General features: G+C 37.1%; 2 protein-coding genes across 6 annotated transcripts in view; both read left to right on the forward strand.

The window, feature by feature from the left end:
- Positions 1–12041, forward strand: part of PDE5A (phosphodiesterase 5A) — a 134903-nt gene extending 122862 nt beyond the window's left edge. For all 5 annotated transcript variants that reach the window (XM_082758895.1, XM_082758892.1, XM_082758893.1 and 2 more), the window contains exons 16-21: positions 205–305; positions 395–472; positions 1995–2058; positions 2637–2711; positions 3229–3312; positions 6602–12041. In XM_082758895.1, coding sequence (XP_082615021.1) covers positions 205–305; positions 395–472; positions 1995–2058; positions 2637–2711; positions 3229–3312; positions 6602–6739 — 540 coding nt within the window. In that variant the 3' untranslated portion in view covers positions 6740–12041. The remainder of the gene's footprint in view (positions 1–204; positions 306–394; positions 473–1994; positions 2059–2636; positions 2712–3228; positions 3313–6601) is intronic.
- Positions 12042–19955: 7914 nt separating this feature from the next.
- On the forward strand, positions 19956–22697 carry FABP2 (fatty acid binding protein 2; the record flags this gene model as incomplete). The annotated part of the gene is made up of 4 exons (XM_082759391.1): positions 19956–20022; positions 20702–20874; positions 21519–21626; positions 22591–22697. 4 exons carry the CDS (start codon positions 19956–19958, stop codon positions 22639–22641), a joined length of 399 nt encoding a protein of 132 aa, XP_082615517.1. The 3' UTR covers positions 22642–22697.
- Positions 22698–23536: the final 839 nt, after the last annotated feature.

Raw genomic sequence — 23536 nt, forward strand, 5'->3', positions numbered from 1 at the left:
CCATTACTCAAGAAGACTGGAATTTTTATTTTTAAATTGGGGAATCCTCAAAAGGAAGCAGATAAAAGAATGACAGCAGATACCAATAAGCAACTTGGAATGATTCAGTATCTAAGACAGATTTTAGCAAACTGGTGTGTTGTTGCCTATTTTACCAGTAATGCTGTTGTTTTTTTGTTGTTGTTGTTGTTTTGTTTTGTAAAGGGAAATCAGATTCTCAGCAGCCTTTCCATTGAGGAATACAAGGCCACACTGAAAATGATAAAACAAGCCATTCTTGCCACAGACCTAGCACTATACATAAAGTAAGTCAGAGGCAAGTTTGGCTGGGCAGTCGCTGCTTGATATTTGTGTTGTGTCAGCACACTGTAAAATCTTTTAACTTCTTTTAAAGGAGGAGAGGAGAATTTTTTGAACTTCTAAGGAAGAAGCAATTTAATTGGGAAGATCCTATGCAGAAGGAGCTATTTTTGTAAGTAAATGCAAAATGATTAAAAAGTCAATTAATATTAGGTGCCCAATTTTCCGTGCCATGTTGTTGTGAACTACATTAAAACCAGCAGATCTGTGTGCTCTGGATGTGTACAAACTGGTACAGGTGACACAGATCACTTCTTGGGTGTGAATTACCAAGCCTGCAGCCTATAATAATAATAATAATTTTTGTTAAGTAGCATGTGGAGTTACAGAAGCATTTCTATTCTATAGGATTCCTAAGTACCATGTTCTTTTGCTGTGGATACTTTATACTTAATAATTGAATTGTTGACACCCATAAATAAAGATTTAGGACTGGCAGTTTGTTTTAAACGGATTCCTTACTGGAAGTGGAAAAATTATATATATATATATATATATATATATATATATATATATATACATATACATATATATATATTTGTTAATCATAGAAAGACACTTTGTAATGCACAGCTAGGGAAAAGCAGGTTTACCTAGGCTGTCTCAGAAAGGAAGACTGTCCTATTTCAAATTCAGTGCCTTTAAAAACCTGTCTCATTTAATCACATTCATGTCTTTTTCTGTTTCAGTCCTTGACCCTCATACTGCCAATAAAGATAGTAGTCACTGTTAATGGGAGGAATAAATTATAGACTCACAGAATTATTCCAGGTTGGAAGAGACCCTTAGGGATCATTGAGTCCAACCCCTGGTTCCACACAGGGCCACCTAAAACTCAAACCCTGTGTCTGAGAGCATTGTCCAAAAGCATCTTGAACTCCGCCAGGCTGTGCCCACTGCCCTGAACAGACTGTCAAAACTCCATGCCGTTCCCTCGGGTCCTGTCACTGTCCCCAGAGAGCAGAGCTCAGCTCCTGCCCCTCTGCTTCCCTCGTGAGGGAGCTGCAGGCCGCCATGAGGCCTCCCCTCAGCCTGCCCTGCTCTGGGCTGAACAAACCAAGCGACCTCACTGATCCTCAGACGTCTTCCTCTCCAGGCCCTTCACCATCTTTGTAGCCCTCCTTTGGATGCTTTCTAATAGTTTTATGTCCTTCTTATTTTGTGGTGCCCAAAACCACATGCAGTGCTCAAAGTGAGGCCACACCAGCGCAGTGCAGAGCAAGACAATCCCTTCCCTTGCCCCACTAGCAGTGCTGAGCCTGATGCATCCCAGGGTACAGCTGGTCCTTTCGGCTGCCAGGAGCAAATGGGCTGTCTGTCCAGTCGCAAAATAGAATGAAACAGTTCATTTGATGTGAATCCACCAAATGAGTTGATACAGATTTGCTCATTTCCATGTGCTCATTTCACACAGGTGAAAGGGTCTACCACATCAGCAAGCCTTGGACATCATTATAACTTTGCTTTAATTTCACTTGTTTTTCTGACTTTAATTTCCTTGAAATTGGATATTCTATTTACTAATCACTTGTCTTGGTGTCTACATAAATTTCACAATATTCATAAATTTCTTTGTGCATTACATAAATTTCACAATATTCATAAATTTCTTTTTTTTTTTTTTTTTTCTGTAGAGCAATGCTGATGACTGCTTGTGATTTATCAGCCATAACCAAACCATGGCCAGTTCAGCAACGGGTATATGTTTAATTTTAAGGCTTCCTAAATACAAACTCTGCATGACGTCTTCTGCTTCCTCCATCCAACCTGTATTACAAAGGCAAGGGTGGAACACAGAACCTTAGGAAGCAGTCCTTCAAAGTGCTAAATGTGGATTGAAGACTTTCTCAGGTCTTTGCAGCAAGATCTGTGCATTTAGCTATGTCAGCCCGTTAGTAGGTTAGTCTGAAGGTGAATCATGAATCTCTGTTTTTTGTAACATTTCAGTGTTAGTAAAAGGTAGTCAACTGATACAACAATATTTAGTTTCAGCTGGCCTTTATGTGGATCATTCCAGCTGTTACCAGTGGTAAGACACTTCTGTGCGATTTTATCCATGTTACTTTGTCAGAGTAAGTATCAGCACATGCATGTGTTTCTTCTGTGCACAGACCTATATAAAGAAATTTAAAGGCTAGCTGTTAGGTTGAAGATTCTCATTATGGGGAATCCCAATCTGATGTATCCTAAGGAGACGTAGGAAACTCAGAAAACAGTTTTGATCATCGGTAGGCAAGCAAACTTTTATAGCTCTCAACGTGTGAAATCTCTTGCAGATTGCTGAGCTTGTAGCTGCCGAGTTCTTTGATCAGGGCGATAAAGAGCGGAAGGAACTCAACATAGAACCAACAGTAAGTGGAAGATGATATAGAATCACCTCTTTTTAAACGGCTTCTGCAAATAGCACTTCACTTGTCTTTTAAAAGCCACCACTTCTGTCAGTGACCAGAATTTAGGACCAACTCCTTCCCTGTCTTCCTAGCAGTCAGTTGTCTTCTGTGGTTCCCAGACACCAACACTACGTCATTATCTCTGAGCCAGAAGAACAGATAGCATTATCTCTTCTAAATCAGTATTATTAAATTGTCTAGGAAGTACATTCCTAAATTCGTACGTATTTGCAGCCTGTCCTAAACAAATAAGCTTTTCTATTCCTCTAGCTCTGTCAGTCCAAAGACAACCTTCTAAGGCTAGTCATGCAGTCAAATTACCTGCATTATAACAAGTACTGATGCCTCACTGTGTTGAGCTTGCTGTGTTTTTAAGGTGCTGCTTTTTGATTCCAGACCCTTTGTTTTTGTTTCATCTTTAAATGCATTTAAACATAGAGCTTATTAAACATAGAGCTTATTTACTTCTTATTTGCAGGATTTAATGAACAGAGAGAAGAAAAACAAAATTCCAAGCATGCAGGTTGGATTCATTGATGCTGTTTGTTTGCAGCTGTATGAGGTATGGTGCCTTAGAACTGGAAATACCTAAAATCAGAACTGCTCAGTGTACCTTCTAATAGTTTCAGATTTTAAATTAGAGCAAAATTTGTTGTAATACCCAAGTTAGAAAGAAAAAAAGATTTTATATCTATATAATTGAGTGCATTATCCAGTTGGAGAAATGATTATTTTAGTATTTGCCATTCATGGTATGTTTGGCTGATTAATGTATGCTGTTTTAATTTTTACAAATCTAGTAGTAATTGCTGTGTTCTGTCGACTGGTATTGGATCCCTGGGTTATATTTTGGATTCTGCCAGTGAGCTGCTGTGATCATTAGGGAAAAACAAAAACGTCTAATGCTTTGCTATCTGTGGAAAGAATGGTATCCATGTACTGCACTGATAAAGAGTATTGTTTAAAAGTTCTATAGCATTCAGAATTTTTCATGCAAAAGGTGATATATGACACACATAAGAAATTCACCTGAGTTCAAAATTTCCCGTCCATTTTTTTTCTCTCTCATCACACACAAAAGCAGTGCAGGAGAGTATTCATTAAAGTGTTTTTCATCCTGGTCACAAACTGCATAAGTAAATACTTAGTCAGATAAAATGTGAAACAAATCATAATTCCTAACTTTTTTAAACCAATAAAGCACTAGAGTGAAAGCTTGTCCACTGAGACTGTAGCAAGTGTTTTACAGGCCATGAGGTAAAAGAAAAGAAAGTTGAGGAATAAATAGTCTAACCTTCCAAAGAGAGGACGAAGGTGATTATTCAGCTTTTTCATTTTTACAAAGTAAATCTTTCTAAAAAGAATCCATATCCACCAGTTGGAAGAACACAAAGGTAGAGGAAGGAGGGAACTACTAGCTGCTGCCCCCTGCATGTTTCTGTGTTGTAAAAATGTTGTCAGGAAAATAAGGCAGCCTTTGCTGGGAAGCCTCAGAAAGCTGTCTCCAGTAGTAGCTAAGCTGCTGAAAGAAGACTAAGTAGCTGAGCAAAGGTACACACTATACAGATAGAAAATTCTTTGAACAGGATATCTGAACAAGTCTGAAATGTCCACAGCTCCAGAGACTGTATAACTGTGCTTTATTTGCTGGGAAGAACTTTATTTTCCCATTTATGAAAAGATCAGAAAACATTCAGTTATTTACTCTGAAGTATGCACTGCATCACACATCAACAGTTACCAAATAATATTAGTACAAATTGTACCTAGGTCTTGTACAGTTCCTGCAAGGAAATGAGGTGTGTGAGTAATTATTAGTGACTTAGTCCCTGCTTTGTAACTGCAGCTTTGTTATGCTGCACTGAAGATAATCTAATTCCTGGTTGGCAGCCAAGAGCACCTACAAATGTTAGGAGTCTTCTCCTTTCTCTTTAACTGGGGAAGAAAGAACGAGATGCCATGCATACAGGAGGGGCTATAAGCATGTACATGTTGCCTCTTACAGCTTTCTGCTTATCACTCCTATTTTTCGTCCTGTCTCAAAGTCTGTCCTGAACAGGAATGACACATTGCAAGCTGGCAGCATCTGGGACTTTATGTAGGCTCAGAGTAGCCAGCATGTGTCCAAACTGGAGAGATAAGTGAGCATGACTTATCTGCAAGGGCAGAGAGCGCTAAAGAGAATGGGGAGCCTATGAGGAAGTGACAAAACCAGTAACAATAATGGTAAATCCAAGAAAAGGGCTACAGTGTGAGCTGACACACTGTTTATTTTAATTGGAGTACAGGTAGGGGATATCACCTGCTTACACAGATTTTAGTTCAATGAGTAATAAATGGTAAAACATAAGCAACTTCTATGTTACTTTGAAAATGAACAAGCACACATTTCACTCACAAATAGTATAATGCTAGAATAGCAAACAATAAACAGGATCGTAACTACAGTGATTTCATCAACTATTTCTTAGCTTTCACCCAGTCGGTATGAATTTGACAAACAATGCAGAGGTGAGTGCCCAGTGCAGCACTGCAAGTTTGTGACTTACCATGTTATTCAGAGTCATTCAAATCCCAATGAACTGAAGCTGTGTGGCTTGTTTTAGACAGATAACCAGTGGAGTTATGCTAACTGATCTGCATGCCTTCCCTTTAAGTTCAGGAATCTGAAAAAAACAAATGCATGTTTCACTCTTAATTTTTTAATAGAAAAAAAGTGTACCATTTAGTAGTTGCTGTTTAGATATGTTCAGATAAATAAATCAGAAATACTCAAGAGATATTTGAGAGCCCCATTCTTCTTATAGTGGTGTAAATCAAGAATAATTCTTTTAGGTATACTGGAACTAATGACACTATCTAGAAAGCAGAAAGGAACTATGAAGATTTATACAAGTTGATAATTCACTAGAGTAGCCATGTGAAATTCTGACTTTTGAAATATATATAGTGACCAGCAGAGGAACTGGGACTTTTCTCTACATACTTAACAGTCCTCATAGTAGTTCTAGAATCAGTGGTCTCACTCTTGCCCATACCCTGTAGTCCAGCACTGTCTGAACTATTAAACTCCCACTCCACACTTCTGAATAGGGTGACTTCATTCCAGAAGTCAGCAGAACCCTTCATGCAAGTAAGGACTAAGTGTCACTGTTGTGTGAGAATACGTATTCATCACTTCCATCAGAAAAACACAAAAATGCTTATTCTTCTATTTAATTTTCAATTCTATATTTAAATACCAACCCAGTTTTCCTTCAGTCTGCTATATTGTCACAGCCACATCATGAAAAATACTTGATAGACTTCAGTTACAACTATTTCCCAGAGGCACCAAGTGCCAAATGGAATTTATCTACCAGGTGCTAATTGCTTTGAATTCAAATATTTTGGGGACAACTCCTCTGAATCAGTAGTGACGTCATCAGTGAATATGGTCACATTGACTATAACTGCTCTGCATCTGATTCTGATTCCCATTCCAAGGTCATCTTTATAATGGCAGCCTTGCCACATATAGAAAGGGCTGGCTTGCAAACAAAGTCCATCCATGGTACTTCACTAGGAATCCTGGGCAGGTCATTAGTGTGTAACACAACAAAATTAAGATGGTTCCTCCTGCACCTGTGTATCATGTGCTGCACAGACACTGTCATTCAGCCCAATTTGCTGGGTAACTATATTCATGTTTGAAGTGCAACAGGATGTTGATCCTTAAACATCAAGATACAAACTCAGTTTCAGGTATAAATAGACCTCGTATTTCAGTCATTCTGGTTTCTCTAATGGTCAACTTTAAGAACACTTTTGTTGTTGTTAAACTGTTTTACATGTTTTACAATTTATTTCAGGCCCTAACGCATGTATCAGAGGCCTGCTACCCTTTACTGGATGGCTGTAGGAAAAATAGGCAGAAATGGCAATCCTTAGCTGAACAACAAGAGAAGAATCTGATTAATGGAGAAAGCAATCAAGCCAAACGGAACTGAGATGCCGATTTTAAAACCACAAGCTTAAGTTCACATAGAAGACATAGTAATAGGGGAGTACTGCATTTTACTAAACACTGTATGGATTTGGATTATGTTTTGCCACTGCTGTATTATTTTTCCACATTTCAAGATATAGCATGACCATGTATATGTGAAGGTTATATAAAGATCATATATTTCTTTTATTACATCTGAGTGAGATCAAAAAAAGATCTGTAAAGTTAGTTTATGCTACCCTATTACCACAAGAAGGTACGAGTGCAGTTACTCGACTGTCTCTGAGAGCCTATTACTTTATAGATGTATATAGTTGTTCAGTGATCATGTTGTGGCCAGTATCTTAAAGACTACTGCATTTCGCACCTTTTTTCCTCTTCCAGTTTTGCTGTGTAAGGTTATAAAAGAAATGAGTGGTCTTGCCTCTTCTCTTCCCAGAGGCTGTGAAGAAAGATTGGGACTAACTCTGGGGAGCTTAATCCAGCATATACTGTGCTGACTTCTTTCAGGAGACAGAACTGGGCTTTGCAGTGAAATAGCCCCAGAATTTGTGTACCCAGTAGCTTTTTCATGCGATAAGAATGTCTTAGCAAATGTCTTATATCAATTTTTTAAAACCCTGTGAATTACTAGGCAATGGAGAATTTAGGAATTATGTGGTACAAGTGTCATAATTATCCATGGATAATGGAAATTGCTTGTTGTTGATGAAATGCAACATAACTGACAGGTTGCCTTGGAAGAGCGATTCCCATAGAAGTCTGCAGGAAGCAAAAAGAGAAATGGAAACTAAACAGGATCATTTCTATATGGTTTTAACTTCATTTTGAAGTTGAATTTAACATCATCATAACCAACAAACTAAATCACAGGCAGGAAAAGTGGAAGAGAATGTGACTGCAAGAGATGAAATCCGAATCAGAATGATGCAGGAATGGCATACTTCCAGTGACCATCAAGGACCAGTGCTATTATGAAATGGCTATGACCACTTTGAAGAAAATTTACTGCTAATATCTTTTAAAAATCATTTTTAGCAGTACTAGTTAATGTCAAAAATGATCCACCATGTTTTAAAGGAATATGAAAAAAGAATACTGAAAGCAAATATAGACTAGAATGCTACAGGGATTTACCATCTGTGTATATGAGGCATTAATGTTCAGAAAAGTAAGAATTAATTAACTTGCACTAGGAAAAGAAGGCATTGATGCTTCTTCAAATGAAGATGAATCATAAAAATTGTTTTGAACTGATCATTGGGAACCAATTCAAGAAAATATACAAATAAGACAACCTAAAAAGAGTAGTACAAAGAGAGTACAACTGCTTTGGTTGAGCAGGATTAAGAGACTAATGTCAGCAAGCTAAAATTGGTTAGTGGTAAGCATAACTTCAGCTACACAGAGACTGAAAATGTTCATTTATTTATTTTTTTAATCTGTAGTAAGGACTCTAGTTAAAATCAAAAAAGTATAATGTAAAGGTCATACACTTAGTATTATACTTTGAAGGACAGGAGTTACTTGGTATCACACTAATCCAGAAAATTCTTGTTGGAAACTGCAATAAATTTGTCTTCCCAGGAGACTATCAATCTCACCTCTAGTAGCTGGTTAGAATGACACCAAAAACAACTTCTTTTTATGCATTTAAATAAGCAATACCAGCAGCTAACAAAAAATGAAGCAAGTGCTTCAAAATGTTCCACAAAATATGTTCAATTTTAAAAAAAATGTAGAATAATGTATTCTTCCATTTTGCAGTGTTTCTGCCAACCTGTATTATTTGTCACTGATTAAATCCCATCTCAAATTTCTCTAATGACTACCAATAATATATTATTGCAGCTGTATTTGAAAACTTTTTTTTTTTCTACAGAAGTATTTCTCCTATGTTTTTTTTTTGTTGGTATTTTTGTTTGTTTTTTTTTTTGGATTTTCCAAGAAAGTATGGAATTCAACAATAATTAAGAATTCCAGAGCTATTGTTGTTTTGTGTTCCATATGTGTATTTATATGCATACACAGTACAATATATGTATGTGATAGGTCATAGACATGCAGAAAAATGGCAGCATACTGCCCCCTCAGTCTCCCACCTCAAAAGAAATACAATGTTTTTAGGTACTTTTTGATAAATAGGAATCTTGCTTCAGGATTTGCATAGTCCTTGTATATTTTTTTCCTTGAATGTTTGAGATGCTGAACTATAATTATTATGTCAACTGAGGAAATACGTATTTAATATAAATATGAACAAAGTATATGTATATAAAGATGTATTCTTGCTGGTATGGTTGAGACTAGTAATTCATGGTGACAACACCGCGAACCAACTATGGTGATATTACAGTGTAGTGATGTATCATTTACATTAAGGTTCCAGTATTATATTTCTTTGCCATATTGTGTGTTCAACAAAGCTTTATTATGATATGAGCTTGTAACTATTACAAAAGAATGCTGGATTCTTACCTTTGACTTGAAAAAAATGCACAAGCTGCATTTTTCAAAGGTTCACTTAGAACGAACAAAGTTATACAGTATGTGCATATATTTAATTACATATTTGTACACATTTATCCCACAGAATCTCTTCCACTACAAAGATTGGAACATTCATAGAAATATAGTTCCTAGTAAATAAAACATTTAAATACCACAATATACCTGTATCTGTATATATTTCTACAAAAAGAAACCCTTTAACTACTGGTTTTAGAATCTTAAAAGCATAGTTTGCTGTACTTTGTGAAAATTCAGAGAACAATCAAATCGCTTCTGTAGTGTTTCACTCTGCCTGAAGGCAAAGTCAAAGGGTGCTGGTTTCGTCTCATAGCTTTGTGTGGACTGTTTGCAGGAAGTTTTATTTTATTTCATAATGTAGATAGGTGACAGTATGAAAAAAAAAAAAAAAAAAGCCAGGCTGTTTTTTGACTGAATTTCATTGCCTTCAGAATTCAAATCCAGCCATGCCATTATCATAAATTTCATCATGAATTGTGTATCTGATTATTTTAGTAGGCTTTCAACCATACTCTGCCCTAACTTATGTTATTTAGCTAAAGAAATCAAGCAGAAGATACAAGAAAAAATGGAGTTTAGCACTTTGTCAGTTCAGTCTTATGTCTGCTAAAGCTGTTGTGAACTTCGTTATTTAAGTCTTCGGTTACAGAATTTGTCCCACTAATTTTTAATCCTTGTCTCAATTAAGACAGGTTATGATCCTACTTGTTCTCAGACATGCACATATATTCTTTTGAAGTCACACCACAGTACAGGTTAATGCTTAAAATACACTTTTCTTTTTGTCCCCCTTTTGAAAAAAAGTAACTTGTCATGTGTACTAACATATACAAAATTATTGATTAACCCTGGGTCTTCTAGTTAAAAATAACAATGAGGCTCTTAAACTATAGGTAGTACTTCTCTTCCCAGCAGGTTAGCCACACATCCAGTATTAGCTGTGGAATATATAGGTTTCCTATTACCCACAAAGAGTGGAGAAAAAAAGAAAAAATGTAATTTTGATTTTGGAGATGGAATTAATTTTTTTTTAAGCAGTAGCAGTTTAAATTCAAGAGCAAATCACTCAGATCCGTGCCAGAATGCAAATGCAAGTGGGCTAGTGATAAAAGTGAATAATCTCTTGCATTGATAACCAGCTGATCTCTCTTTAGAAGAGATGGCTGAAGCCTGATTTTGTGCATCACTTTCTGCCAACTCAGTGCATGTAAAGCTAAGTTTTTGAACTCCAACCCAATGCATTTTATCTGGTAGTGGCATGAACTACCAGTTTTGGAGCAGTCTTATTCTTGTGTAAGATTTTTCAGAATTACTGAGTAACTGACTGTGCAACTTATTACACAGAAAGATTATGACAAGGCAGATCTACCCCTTAAAATTAGGGGATGTTCCCTGAGTGAACTGGTTGGTGCCCCTCACAGTTAAGCATGAGAAAATAGAGAGTGTTGATGAAAAAAGTGCCTCATTCATAGTTAATTCTTACACTTTTAAAGGTTTTACAAAGACCTAAGCTTTCAGGTAAATTTTTACATTAGCTTTAGTTAAGAGTCTTGTCTCTGCAATGCTGTAGGTCGATCTTCACATCAAATCACATGCACTTTACATTCCACAAGGTTTCAGCTTTATTTCACACTCCCCTGCTCTGCTTCTTCGGGGACTTGCACTAATTTGAGAGATAAGCTTGAACATTGGAGCTTGAATAAAAATCTGACTTTGGCCTGAGTATGAGAAATAACGAGGGCTGGACTTTTTGGGTTGGACTTTCACGGGAAGAAGAAACATCACAGAGTCTGGCCTGGTAATTGGTGGTGACACTTGCTAAATACAGCAAATTGTGACTTCAAGATCCTTTATCTTTGTCATTGCTAGATGAATGGAAATCGCATAGGAAAGTTTATTTTCCACATAAAGCCTGTTTCCATAGAGAAACTCATATCTAAGTACCACTGTTTGTAAATGTATATTTATGTGACAATGCTATGTAATAGCTAGTTTCCACTAACTTTCACAGCATGAGCTTGTCATGCCAGGGTCTAAGGTATGCTCAAGTGTCCATTTAAAGTCAATTACGTAAATTCAGTTTACCTCAGAGGGTGTCGGCTTGAGCTCAGTGGGAGACTGGATAGAAAGTGAAGGAATGGGTCAAATCCACCTTTTCCACCCATAAAGAGGGACCAAACTCTTACCCTTGGTAACACCTGCCTCACCTGCTCTTTACTGCATTCAGCCATTGCTGCTGCTGCCCAAGGTACCTTACAGGTGTAATCAAAGTTTGAATTTGAGCCCTCTGTATATTCACATGGCAGACACATGCATGTGTCTCTTGAAGAATGTAGTGTGAAATGCACTGTAAATAGTTTTAATATACATTTCTATTATTGATTAATAAAAATCTTAATCACAGTCACTAGCCACTGAGTTTGTCCACTTGTATTCTTTTATCTTAAAAATATTTGAACAAATATATAGTTTCTGGGCACAGTATTTTTGTACTAGGTTAACTGGGTTACTCTGTATATAATGTTCTGCCTTTAAGTAGTATTAAAGTCTTATGAATGTTATGTGTTCTCGCTTGCTTCTGTCCTATGCCTATTTAGTAAAACTAGTTACATTACTTAAGAGAACCATTAGTCCTTCTTAATTGTACAGCTGATAGCGAATATGAGAGTCGCATTATTTTTGATGGTCAAACTGCTGCTTAGTTACTTCCTCATTCTTCTCTTTGTACTGTTTTTAAAATAAAAAGGACAATGTCAAATAATTTTTACTCTTTGTTAGCTAGCATTATTGAGGTTAAATTTTCAACACCTCACTGTTGCCTGATTCAAGACATCACTTCTGCAAATACATATTTTACTGCATTTTTAATAACTTTTCTAGCACCTACAAATTCTGATAAAAACTTTACTATTAATATCAAGATACCTCTAACATGAGCACTACTGACATGAGACAGTGGGGTTTCTTTTAACAGCAAAAAATAATTTGCTGCTACTAACCACTAGAGAGCAGTGCAGCTACAATTGCTAGGAGCTGTCAGAAACCGGGTTGGTAGTAGGCAAATAAAACTGTTACACAGATCCATCTTCAACATTTGTCCCTGGCTATCAAGTCCTAGGTAGCATATAAGAGAGATTGAAATAGTCAACCCAGTGACTTCCAACAAAACTGTGAAAATTCTATTCTTTACACCAAAAGCTGCATCATGTGCAAACTGCTGATCCTAGAAGTAAATCTAGACCAATGGGCTGCTTGGCACTGTTCTTTGGCTATTAGGTTCTCCACAGCAACACTTCTGGCTTGACTTTTTTTTTTTTTTTTTTAGCTCTAGGCAAAACCAACAAGTATGTACATCCCTGACAAACAACAGGCTCATTCAAAAAGTTATGAAGGGCCAGATTTAGTTCAGTACAAAACCCAAGCACTGTTTGCTCAAACCAACTGCCATTTGTGAGTGCAACTGAACAACTGCCTGTGTATATCTACATATATCAGGTAACCAGTTGCTGCTGGGACTCCAATCTTTCCACCCCATTCACCAACCTAAGCATGCTTCTGCTTGGTGTTCACTGGCCTGCTGAATGTTTGAATTCATTTCAGAGAAATGGCACAGTTTTCAGCAGGAATACTGCAACACATTCCTTACCCAACCCAGAAAAGAATATCACCTTGAACTAGGGTATTTTGTTGAAGAGGTGAAAAAGAATATTAGGCTCAGTCTTTCACATCTTGCACACTGATGACCGTTTTTAAACAACGGGAAAAGATGATAGCCCCTTCTTCCACCTTTTTTCAGTAACAGTGGTGACAGCTGTTGCTGATGTGCATCAGTGAAGTCTCACTATTTAAGATCTATACAGACTAATTCAAATGATGAGTTTGCTGCAGTACTAAGCTTCAGGATCTAAATTTATGGCATCTAGCAGCCAGTAAGTTTTTCAGCCCTTCAGAGGAGAGTAGCATTTTTCGGCACTTATGGAGCCATAACTTTAGAACTTTAAGTTGAAAAATACCACAAGTTACAAACACAGTAATTTTTCACTTCAGTATACTCAGATTTTTTTTTTCTAATATTTGGTTGCGTGTACTTCCTGCAGTATTTCCAAAACTCTATTTTACTTAACACAGAAATTTATTTTTACATTTCCTGAGAGATTAAACTGTTCTTCAAACAGCTGTATTATTTTCTGTTCTGAATTTGTACTGTCAAAAATAAAATCCTCTTTCCTGATTAAATATGAGGCTAAGCAATTCAGCCTGCTGTTGCCCTCCCAACAGTTCATAACGGCTGATAAATAGCTCTGTACTTTACATAGCTTTCTTTTCTTTAATATCATCAAAGATCTTTAACAAACACTGGGAGTAAAACACGCAGTTAAATCATTCCACTAAGTTACACATGATTAGTTCACATACAAGCATTATTTATTATTTTTGAGCCTTTTTCGTAGTAGTAGTAGTAGTAGTAGTAGTAGTTGATCAAGTCACTGGGATTTTATGACATAAATGGCTTTTTAATGTAAGGGAAGTTCAGTTCACAGATAAGTAGAGAGGTTAATTTGATCAAGGTCACACAAAATCTATTTCTTAGCTGGACAGAATTAAGATCTGGGTCCCACTTCTGCTTTTACATAAGACATGAAGAAAAGAATGTTTGTGTTGAAGTCATCTTTCCCTTTCATTACGCAAATGCTTAATTACCTGAGCTGTGTAGGGTGCTCCCTTGCTATTATGCTGAGCTCAGAAAAAATCCTTATTTTACAGATTGAGATTAGATTCAAGTCACTAATCCAGATAATCACAATAATCTTTTGTGGAGTTTGGAGCTGTATCATAGTCAAGAGAAAAAGTGTATAATCAGCAAACAGCTATGTTGAAATGAACCAAAAGGCAAGTTCAAATTTTGGAGAAACTGAAAAGATAGGTGCAAACCGTCAACACTGTACACCGTTAGTTCATTAACTACTTCCCCAGATTTGACTGCTACAAAGCATCTACCCAGAAAATACAGGATAAGAGTACTAAGATACATGTTTAAATCAAGCCTGACTCAAAGCCCTACAGGTCTACTGACATCAGTCTGTATGTGACAAGTGACAAATGGCACTAATACTCAGAGATTTGTGTAACGTTTACTGGAGAAGCACGCTGTTATTTATGTTGGCAATAACTCAATATCACTTCCTCTTCATAATGACTAGGACAGATTCTACTGTTCTTGGTAATCCTAGGACACGTTTTAGGGTACACTAGTAGATGACGGAACTAACAGAGTTAGTATTTCTTTAAGAAAACCTTGCATTTTGCTTCTAAATTCTTTTTTTTTTTAACCTCCAGTTTATTGTGAAGTAGCCTTTGTACTTCAGATCTCTCCAGTAGTCAACTCTCAACAACATGCACCACTTCATGGAACAGAGCCGTTACACACATATTATAAAGGAGCATATACAGACACTTCAGAGTAAGTTTTAAGATCCACAGTCCACTACTAAATAATCAGACAGATGCATTCTATGCTCCATGGAAATTCCTAAGTAATCTTCAAATGGTGAAGTTTCATGTTGAACATATTGCACTATCAGCAGTATCCAGATACTGCTTAAACAGTTAGGACTGGCCCTGTTTAGCATCTTTGTTGGTGACGCAGACAGTAGGATGAGTGCACCCTCAACAAGTTTGCCAATGACACCAAGCTGAGTGCTGTGGCTGACATGCAGGAGGGCAGGGTTGCCATCCAGAGGGACCTGGGCAGGCCTGGCAGGTGGGCCCGTGCAAACCTCATGAGGTTCAATGCCAAGGGCAAGGCCCAGCAGCTGGGCTGGGGCAATCCCAAGCACAAATACAGGCTGGGCCAAGAACCGATTTAGAGCAGCCCTGAGGAGAAGGACCTGGGGGTGCTGGTGGATGAGAAGCTCAACATGAACTGGCAAGGTGCACTTGCAAACCTGAAAACCAACTGTATCCTGGGCTGCACCAAAAGCAGTTTGGATAGCAGGGCAAGGGAGGTGATTCTTTGCCTCTGCTTTGCTCTCGTGGCCTCAGGATGATCAAAGGGCTGGAACACCTCTCCTGTGAAGACAGGCTGAAAGAGCTGGAGTTGTTCAGCCTGAAGAAGAGAAGGCTCTGGGGAAACCTTACAGTGGCCTTCCAGTACCTAAAGGGGGCCTACAAGAAAAATGGGGAGGGACTCTTTGTCGGGGAGTGTAGGGATAGGACAATGGGGAATGGCTTTAAACTACAGGAGGGTAGGTTTAGATTAGATATAAAGAAGAAATAATTTGCTATGAGGGTAGTGAGGCAGTGGCACAGGTTGCCCAGAGAAGCTATGGATGCCCCATTCCTGGAGGTGTTCAAAGCAAGGCTGGATGGAGCCTTGGCCAACCTTGTCTAGTGGGTGGCATCCCTGCCCATGGCAGGGGGGTTGGACTAGATGATCTTTAAGGTCCCTTCCAACCCAAACTATTCTGTGATTCTACAAAACAAACAAACCAAAAGCCTACAACAACAACAAAACCAAACCAAACCAAAAACAAACTCAGCAAATGGGCAGCTGGAATAGGACAAAAGCTAGTTCGAGTATGATCTAATCCTGCTGCAGCAGAACATCCAGTTACAATACATACTTGGAAATTGTTTATGGAAGAGATGGCATTAGTCAAGCTACATTGAACTCCTTATTGCTAGGCCACCCATAAGTTATCCTAAGGTTGGCTTTATTGACATAGAATTATGTTTACTATAGCCATATAAATATAACCATTGTGGTTTAAACTCTCAGTCAAACTTCATGACAAGGGATCTAGATGTACTTAAATGACATCAATGCCCAGCTATCCTTGCTATTCATTCCTGGATATTTAGAAGATTCCTGTATCAGAAAACATGCAGAAACTGTCAAATCAGTTCCCAGTTACCTGACAGACATCAGTTAACCTGCATCATGTTTTAACAGGTATGAAGAGACTCATATATATATATATATATATAAAGAAAGATAACAACATTATATGTAATAATATTTATATAAGTATATTACTTTTACACTGGCCCCAAGCCAGTACCACTCTGTGGTACAGCAGAGTTTACTGTCCTTGCTAATTTTAGGCTGAACAACTTGAAGACAAGCCACAAAACAATAAATGGGATAGAGGAATGCAACCCACTGCAAAAGCATTTTTGCCACCCTGATCTTTGGAATCTCATTCTGAATTATCTTCATAATACAGCTTGATGTGTTTATCATGGGCTGGCATGATGAGATTGGCAAAGCAGTATAAGTTAACCATTGATTTCCATCCACCTCATTTAAAGATCAAACTTCAAAGTTAAGTTTGCCTTCTTCTAGTATCCCACAGCTGGCAAACTGATGAAAGCCACAAATACAAGAATCCACACCTTTAGCTTTCAAGATTTCCATGCAACCAGCAATACTAAACAGATTTTTCAATGCAGCATCTAAACAAAAACTGTAGCTTTGAAATCTACACAAAGAAAAGCTAGACGAAGGGGAAAAAAAAAAATAGTGAGGTATTCCAACACTAAAAAAAAAAAATACAAAAACAATCTACAATCTTAGTTATAATTCTAGAAGGAAAAAGAAAGCTTTTGCAAGAACTCAACCCTGAAGTATACATAGCATCATTCTTTTACATGCAAAAAATCTGAAGTCAGATTGTAGTATGTTAATAGTTCTAAGTAACTCATAAAGTGTGAGTTAAATCTCATAAAAATGCAGCTGCTTGTTCTGACACTAACATTCCACCAGACCTCAGGGGAAGAACAGCTCCTTGTGCCATCAGTGCCACACCAATGCAGAGACTCCATAAAACTCATAAATATCAACCACCTGTGAGATTCTTGCTTAACTAACACAGCTGTGGGGCTGATCTGGAGAGGATGCTAAGGATTCATGCTCAGTGAAAAGAAATGCTAAGGAAGGGAAAATGGGGAAGAAATGAAGCAACAGGCTGTTAACAGAAAATTCAGGACCAACCAATTGCTGCTCCTATGGTGAAAAGGTTTGGAGCTGGCCGCTTAGCCTGACTTCTGAGGGAGGCCACAGAATCACAAGTGGGGAGAGGCAAACCATGAGATCGCTGACAGGAAAAGCACATCTGAGAGAAGTTCCTGCTAGTTTAGGACTCACTCCAGAAGACTCGCTCTCTTTTTCAAGGTTCAAGAGAACTGCTGGACTAAGTTGGATGCAGAAATGCATACGTAATTTGTGGAACATCACTACTCTGAGTTTTGTTTTCAGAGTTTAAGAAGATGGTTTAAACGAGGAGAGCAAGCAGCAACGTTAATTTTGTTTAAATACATAGAAGACTACTCCAGATATTTAAACATTTCTTAAATGAAAGTAATCAACAGATTCTTGGAGAGAATGTAGGACCACCTAAAAATTAGAAAAGTTCTCTTGAAGTTGCTCAAAATAAAAAGTAGTTTCCTATTTGTTCGATTTCATATGGGCCTGAAACAATGTGAATTAGAGCCTTGTTGCCATTATTCAAATCACAGAATCATAGAATCATTAAGGTTGGAAAAAACCTCCAAGATTACCTGGTCCAACCATCACCCTACTATCAATCTCATCATTAAACCATGTCGCTAAGCACCAAATATACTACTTTGAAAGTATCTACCAATAAAAAATAAAAAAAATCCAAACAAGTATGTCAATCTTTTCATATAAAAAATGCTCCATGCTATACATATGCACAAAAATTATATATACATATTCTTCTACGCTGAACTGCTGCACAGCCTCAGTTATTTACTGGATTCAAGACAAGTGACTACACCACTGACAGAAAGAATATTTCTGCAAAGACTATAAAAAAGGAGACTGTAAATCTGGTGAACTATAACCTGGCATCATATTTTCGTTTATGTCTATGTACTACATAAATAATATAGATTGGCAATGATAACTACAAAGGTCAAGGGATACTCTAATGCAATAAAAAAGAAGAAATAATCCAATTTAAAAATAGACACTCATCTTGGCCATTTTTGGAGCTGGCTGAAGGTTAAGATGGGTGTCCATGAGTAACACAGCACTGGACATGGGCTGTGATATTCTTTGAGCCATCGAGTTGGGTTTAGCAGGGTGCTAATACAACTACACATCTCCAGCCTCAGCACTGGTTGATTTTTATCCAGTTCCAATCTCCAGACTAGCAGGTGTATATTTCCCTAAGTCAAATGACAGGATTATAAGAAGGAAAGGAAGATAACAAGTAGCTGGTACAGGAAGAATGGAAGACTGCTTCTTCTTAGTCTTAGAGAGAATAAAAAGGCATTTCTAAGATGAAAGACTGTAGCTACAAGGGGCGGGAACGACAGTAGCTGGAACAGAGGAAGATGAGAGAATAAGCTGCAGTCTGCAGAGTACACGTCCACCACCCCAATCCTTGCCACCTGTGGGTAAACCTTCTCATGAAGAAAAGGGATATGTCTGGGGGTTTCTGCTCTCTCCCAGCTGCAGAACCCCTGGGGGTACAGCGCCCTCCCAGGAACCATGCATTCGGCACATAACATTAGCATTGCTTTCAAAGTGAAGCTGGCTGGAGGGAAAAAACACAGTATTCTGGTAACTAGCAAGTATCACTGGGTTGCACCTCAGTAAAACCTCTTGCTGCAGTCTGGAATCCACAGGTGGACAAGATTATGATAACATGAGGCTGTTAAAATTCATTAAGCAGAGCACAACCCCATCACCTGTGTGCTAAGCAAAATTCAGTTCAGCATTCAGGACTTACATTTTGAAGCTAATAGACAATAAAGCTAATGCCATCCATAAGAACAGCATATTTATAACCCTAAATTTGCTACAGACAAATTTGGTACAGGCAAACTTGCTCAGTTTTAAGGAGAGCTATTGTGTGGGAAAGAAGAAGCTAGGTAAGGGTAGGCTTAAATTCAGCATTATCCCTGAACAGACAAAACCTGGGACCTATGGAAATCAACCACATCAGGTATATTCACTTTGTGGCATCTTTTTTTGTTGTAGGAATGGGTAAAACAGATAGCATTCACTGAGTGTGTTATAATGTACACAATCTTTAGAAACTGCTCAGAATTTAAACTGAATGAGCACATGAATACAGAATACCATCACAATTTTCATAGCTCAGCGCTAGACAAGAAGAAAGTGAATTGTTTTCTGAAACTACATGCAGACACTCAGTAAATTCTCCACTCGATGTTTATTATGTACAGTAGAAGAGATTTCTGCCAATAGACAAGGTAGAGATTTCTGTTTGGTTTGTTGGGTAAATAGAGTTTCTCTAGTTGTATAGAGACTCGCTCTCAAGCATGACCTTCTATACACCAGGGAGAGAAAATGTCAGTAAACTTTCTTAGCCTAATCATTACTTTCACTAGATAGACAATTTTTACTAGAAGTCAAATAGGATGAAAAAAAATGAATGGATTAATGATTGTTTATAAAGAAGAGTAATAAAGATATTATCATTTTGGGCAATAAGGGAGAGATTCAGCAAGCTGTCTAGTCACGATTTGAAAATTTGATTAAACTACAGTAAACCTCTCCCTGACAAGATCAGCACAACAGTTGAGCTTTAGCCAGCCACATCATCGTGTAAATAGCTTTCATGATAAGCCAGTTTATAAATTCTTTTTGCAAAGCTCGGCTACTTCACGGAAGTCCTCCTACAGACAGAAAGATGGCGTTTAATGGTGCTTGGAAAGTAGACAGAAATGAAAACTATGAAAAATTCATGGAGACCATGGGTAAGCCTTACTTTTCCAATGCCTTCTAAAAGCTTGATATTGCTATGGCTGACTCCAAATTCAAGCTGTCTGTGCACTACCTTCTGGCTAACTTGTCTTATGCTGTTTGCTACTCTGTCCTAGTACACTGTCCTGCATTTACTTCCAAAAGATTCTACAAAGAGGTAGAAAAAGATTCTGATTTTAATTACATTATCTTAAACAATCCAGCTAATTCCAGTAGAGTTATTTCAGCAGAAGAATCTCTAAGACTTCTAAGATTACATTAGTGGAAAATGTTCAGAGAATTTGAATGGTAAATTTAAACAGCATTCTATACCAGAGATATTATTTTGATAACATATAACTGGTTTAAGAACTAGGGAGGAAGGAAACCATTGGTCTTCAATTTTACAGAACACACACGATTCAAGTCATTTTAACATGTGGATGCTTACTTTAAGCTTGTACAAAATGCCTGTAATATGGATATAAACAACTATTTCATTTGGCTAGTGGTTTGTATTATATCTGTACTACTGAACCCTGCCTCAGTAAAAGGTGGAGAAGAATAAAAATCTGGGTCAGATTGCTGGGCTAAACTCAGTTGACCACATAAATGTCACTACAAAGATGCAAATATGATGTTCTCTTTTTTTTTTTTTTTTTTTTCCTGATTTATGTTAATTGATTTTTTCAGGTGTTAACGTCATGAAAAGGAAGTTAGGAGCCCATGATAATCTGAAGATCACTATTCAACAAGATGGAAACAAATTTATTGTCAAAGAATCAAGCAACTTCCGTACCATCGATATTGAATTCACTCTGGGAGTCAGCTTTGAATACAGTCTGGCTGATGGGACTGAACTTACTGTAAGATACTTTTTATATGATTATATATTTATTATATAGTAACAACTTTCTGAAGTACAATTTCAGGATCAATGATCTGCTTTCCTAGGTTCTAATTTAAATTTGACTTTTAAAGTCTGACTGGCCAGGAATGCTTGCATCATATATACAAGATCACAAATTAGTTTTAACTATTAATGGCTTAACACTGTAACAGGAAGCTCAGCGTTCTGTACAGTGCCCCAAAAGTAGGGTATCCAGCAATCTTCACATGCAAAAACCCAGGCACGTGCAATTTCCCATTTGATAATACTCAAGTACACCACCTAGAGTGTAGTGAGGGTATTGTAAGAAATTAACTATACAGAGAAAAGGTAAAATCAATTGAGCACTAAAAAAATCAGCTTGACAAATAGGGAATTAAATAAACTATTAGTTTTATTAATATTTCATTTTTATATCCTGTCCAACTATGTCATAAAAACTTGATTATACTGTTTTAATCTCTGCTCACCTTAAAGCACTCCTGTAGTCTTTAAATCTAATCAGATATCAGATATATTTAAATCAAATCAAAATAAACACATAATGCTGTGTTTATTGTAAAATATATATATATATATATATATATATATATATATATATATATATATTTCCCATCATAGGGTTCTTGGAACCTGGAAGGAGATAAACTTGTAGGAACATTTACAAGAAAAGATAATGGAAAGCCACTCAAAGCATACAGAGAAATCGTCGGCGATGAACTCGTTCAGGTGAGTTGAGCAGTCACTCATATGCAACTTAAATACATAACAACCTGAGAATAAGCACATTTTCAGAGCTGTTTCGAAAGTAGAAAGTACTTTCTTCAAGCCAAGTAACTTCATTTGTCTTCAGTTAGAATCCTCAAGTCTAGTAATAAATTAAAATTTAAAACTATAAAATAAAACTTTAAGATGTGATTTTTTTCCTACCCATGTAAACTGTATCTTTTCAACACATTCTGACATCTCTGAATACAAGCTATATATGGAAGGTACATACATACTACATATATAGCATACATAGTATATATGTATACATATATATACGGTATATATATAAGTATACATATACATACTTCAGTGCGAGGGCCCTTTTCTGACTTCTAAAAGCCTTACTGCAGGAGCTCATACAGGATAATGCGCTCAGTGTCTGATAAGTGTCCTTTTCAAACAAAGCTTGGGGTTGGGGTGGGGTGGGTGGATGACAGAAGGGAAAGCTCGAGACAAATGGGAAATGCCTCACTGCTCTGCAGTAAGGCCGGAGACTGAAGTGAATCACAATGTTTCAGGATCCTTTTCCACTAGCTGGACACAAACTTCTTAAAAATAAATAACCAGGTGTGAGATCTGAGATGAAAATCATACAGTCTAACCTCTCACATTTCTTTAAAAAAAAAAAAAAAAAAAAAAAAAAAGGCACTTGTTTAGAAATGTTATTGGAATACAGCTCTTCAACACCTTGGTGGTTTTTGTTTGTTTGTTTTTAAGCCTCCAAAAATTGTTCAAATGTTTGCATGGAGAATTTATGGCTATTGTCAATAGGCTGCTTTCCTTACATTCCTTTCCTCAGAGCCCTTATGAGGTCCTGTAGGCCCCACAATTAATTAAACTGCCTCTGCTGTTTCTCAATAGAATCTGTGAAATTAGATTTTATGAAAGCAGTCACTGATTTTTCTTCTTAATTTCTGAACAGACCTACGTGTATGAAGGAGTTGAAGCCAAGAGATTCTTCAAAAAGTGCTAAATTCTTCACCCAGAACAGCACTAGAACTGAAATCCAGTGATAAAAGGCCATTTTTCTACATATACCGTGTTGTTTTTCCTTTTATCCCCTCACAGCACCTAAAAAGTTGTGATCACTTACTGCTACTGAAAACATGTTTGTTTACATTTAGTGTTTTGCCTTGAATAAACAAAATTCAATTACAATTTGAAACAAATGCTAAAGTGTTATTTGTATGAAGTCCTACCTGACTGTGAAAGGCTGGCAAAATCATGTTCTATAATCAGAACTTAAATATTTTTGCACTGGTTCTTAAATGGTGACTTAGTTTCCTTACCATTATATTTATGTTGATTAAAGGTTTCTCTGTGTGCTGAGTATTGTGTAATAAGGATGGTAAAACTTACAAGAAACCTGGGAACCCCCAAGCCTCTAAAACTCTTATATGTAAATATAAATGCACAGTAAATAAAAATATGGTCAGATAATACTTCTCACTTCAGTGGTTCAAATGATATCTCTGATGCCTTGCTGATATCAAGAGGAGTAATATCAAGCATTTGCTGATGACATACAGATATCTCACATAAAGCAGTTTCACTATATTTGTTTTTTAAAGTGTGGACATGCTTTTAAAACATACAGATTTGGAATTGTTCCAATACATTAGGGCTCAAAATTATTCTGTTTCAGGAAGAATGTCAGAGACTTCTTTTCAGGACATGAATAAAAATATTCAAGGTATCTTACCACGATAAAGAACAAAGCTGGCTTCAAGTACTGGTGCTTCTGATGGGTGACAAATACATGTACCACGTTCTGCTCACGTCGCTCAGTCTGTAACTGCTGATTTCACCCCAGACTCAACTCCCTTGAGTCGCATTATTTCCTAGGGGTGGCAATAAAAATGCCTCAT

Source organism: Aythya marila (assembly GCF_965140915.1).
Source record: "Aythya marila genome assembly, chromosome: 4".
NCBI lineage: Eukaryota > Metazoa > Chordata > Aves > Anseriformes > Anatidae > Aythya > Aythya marila.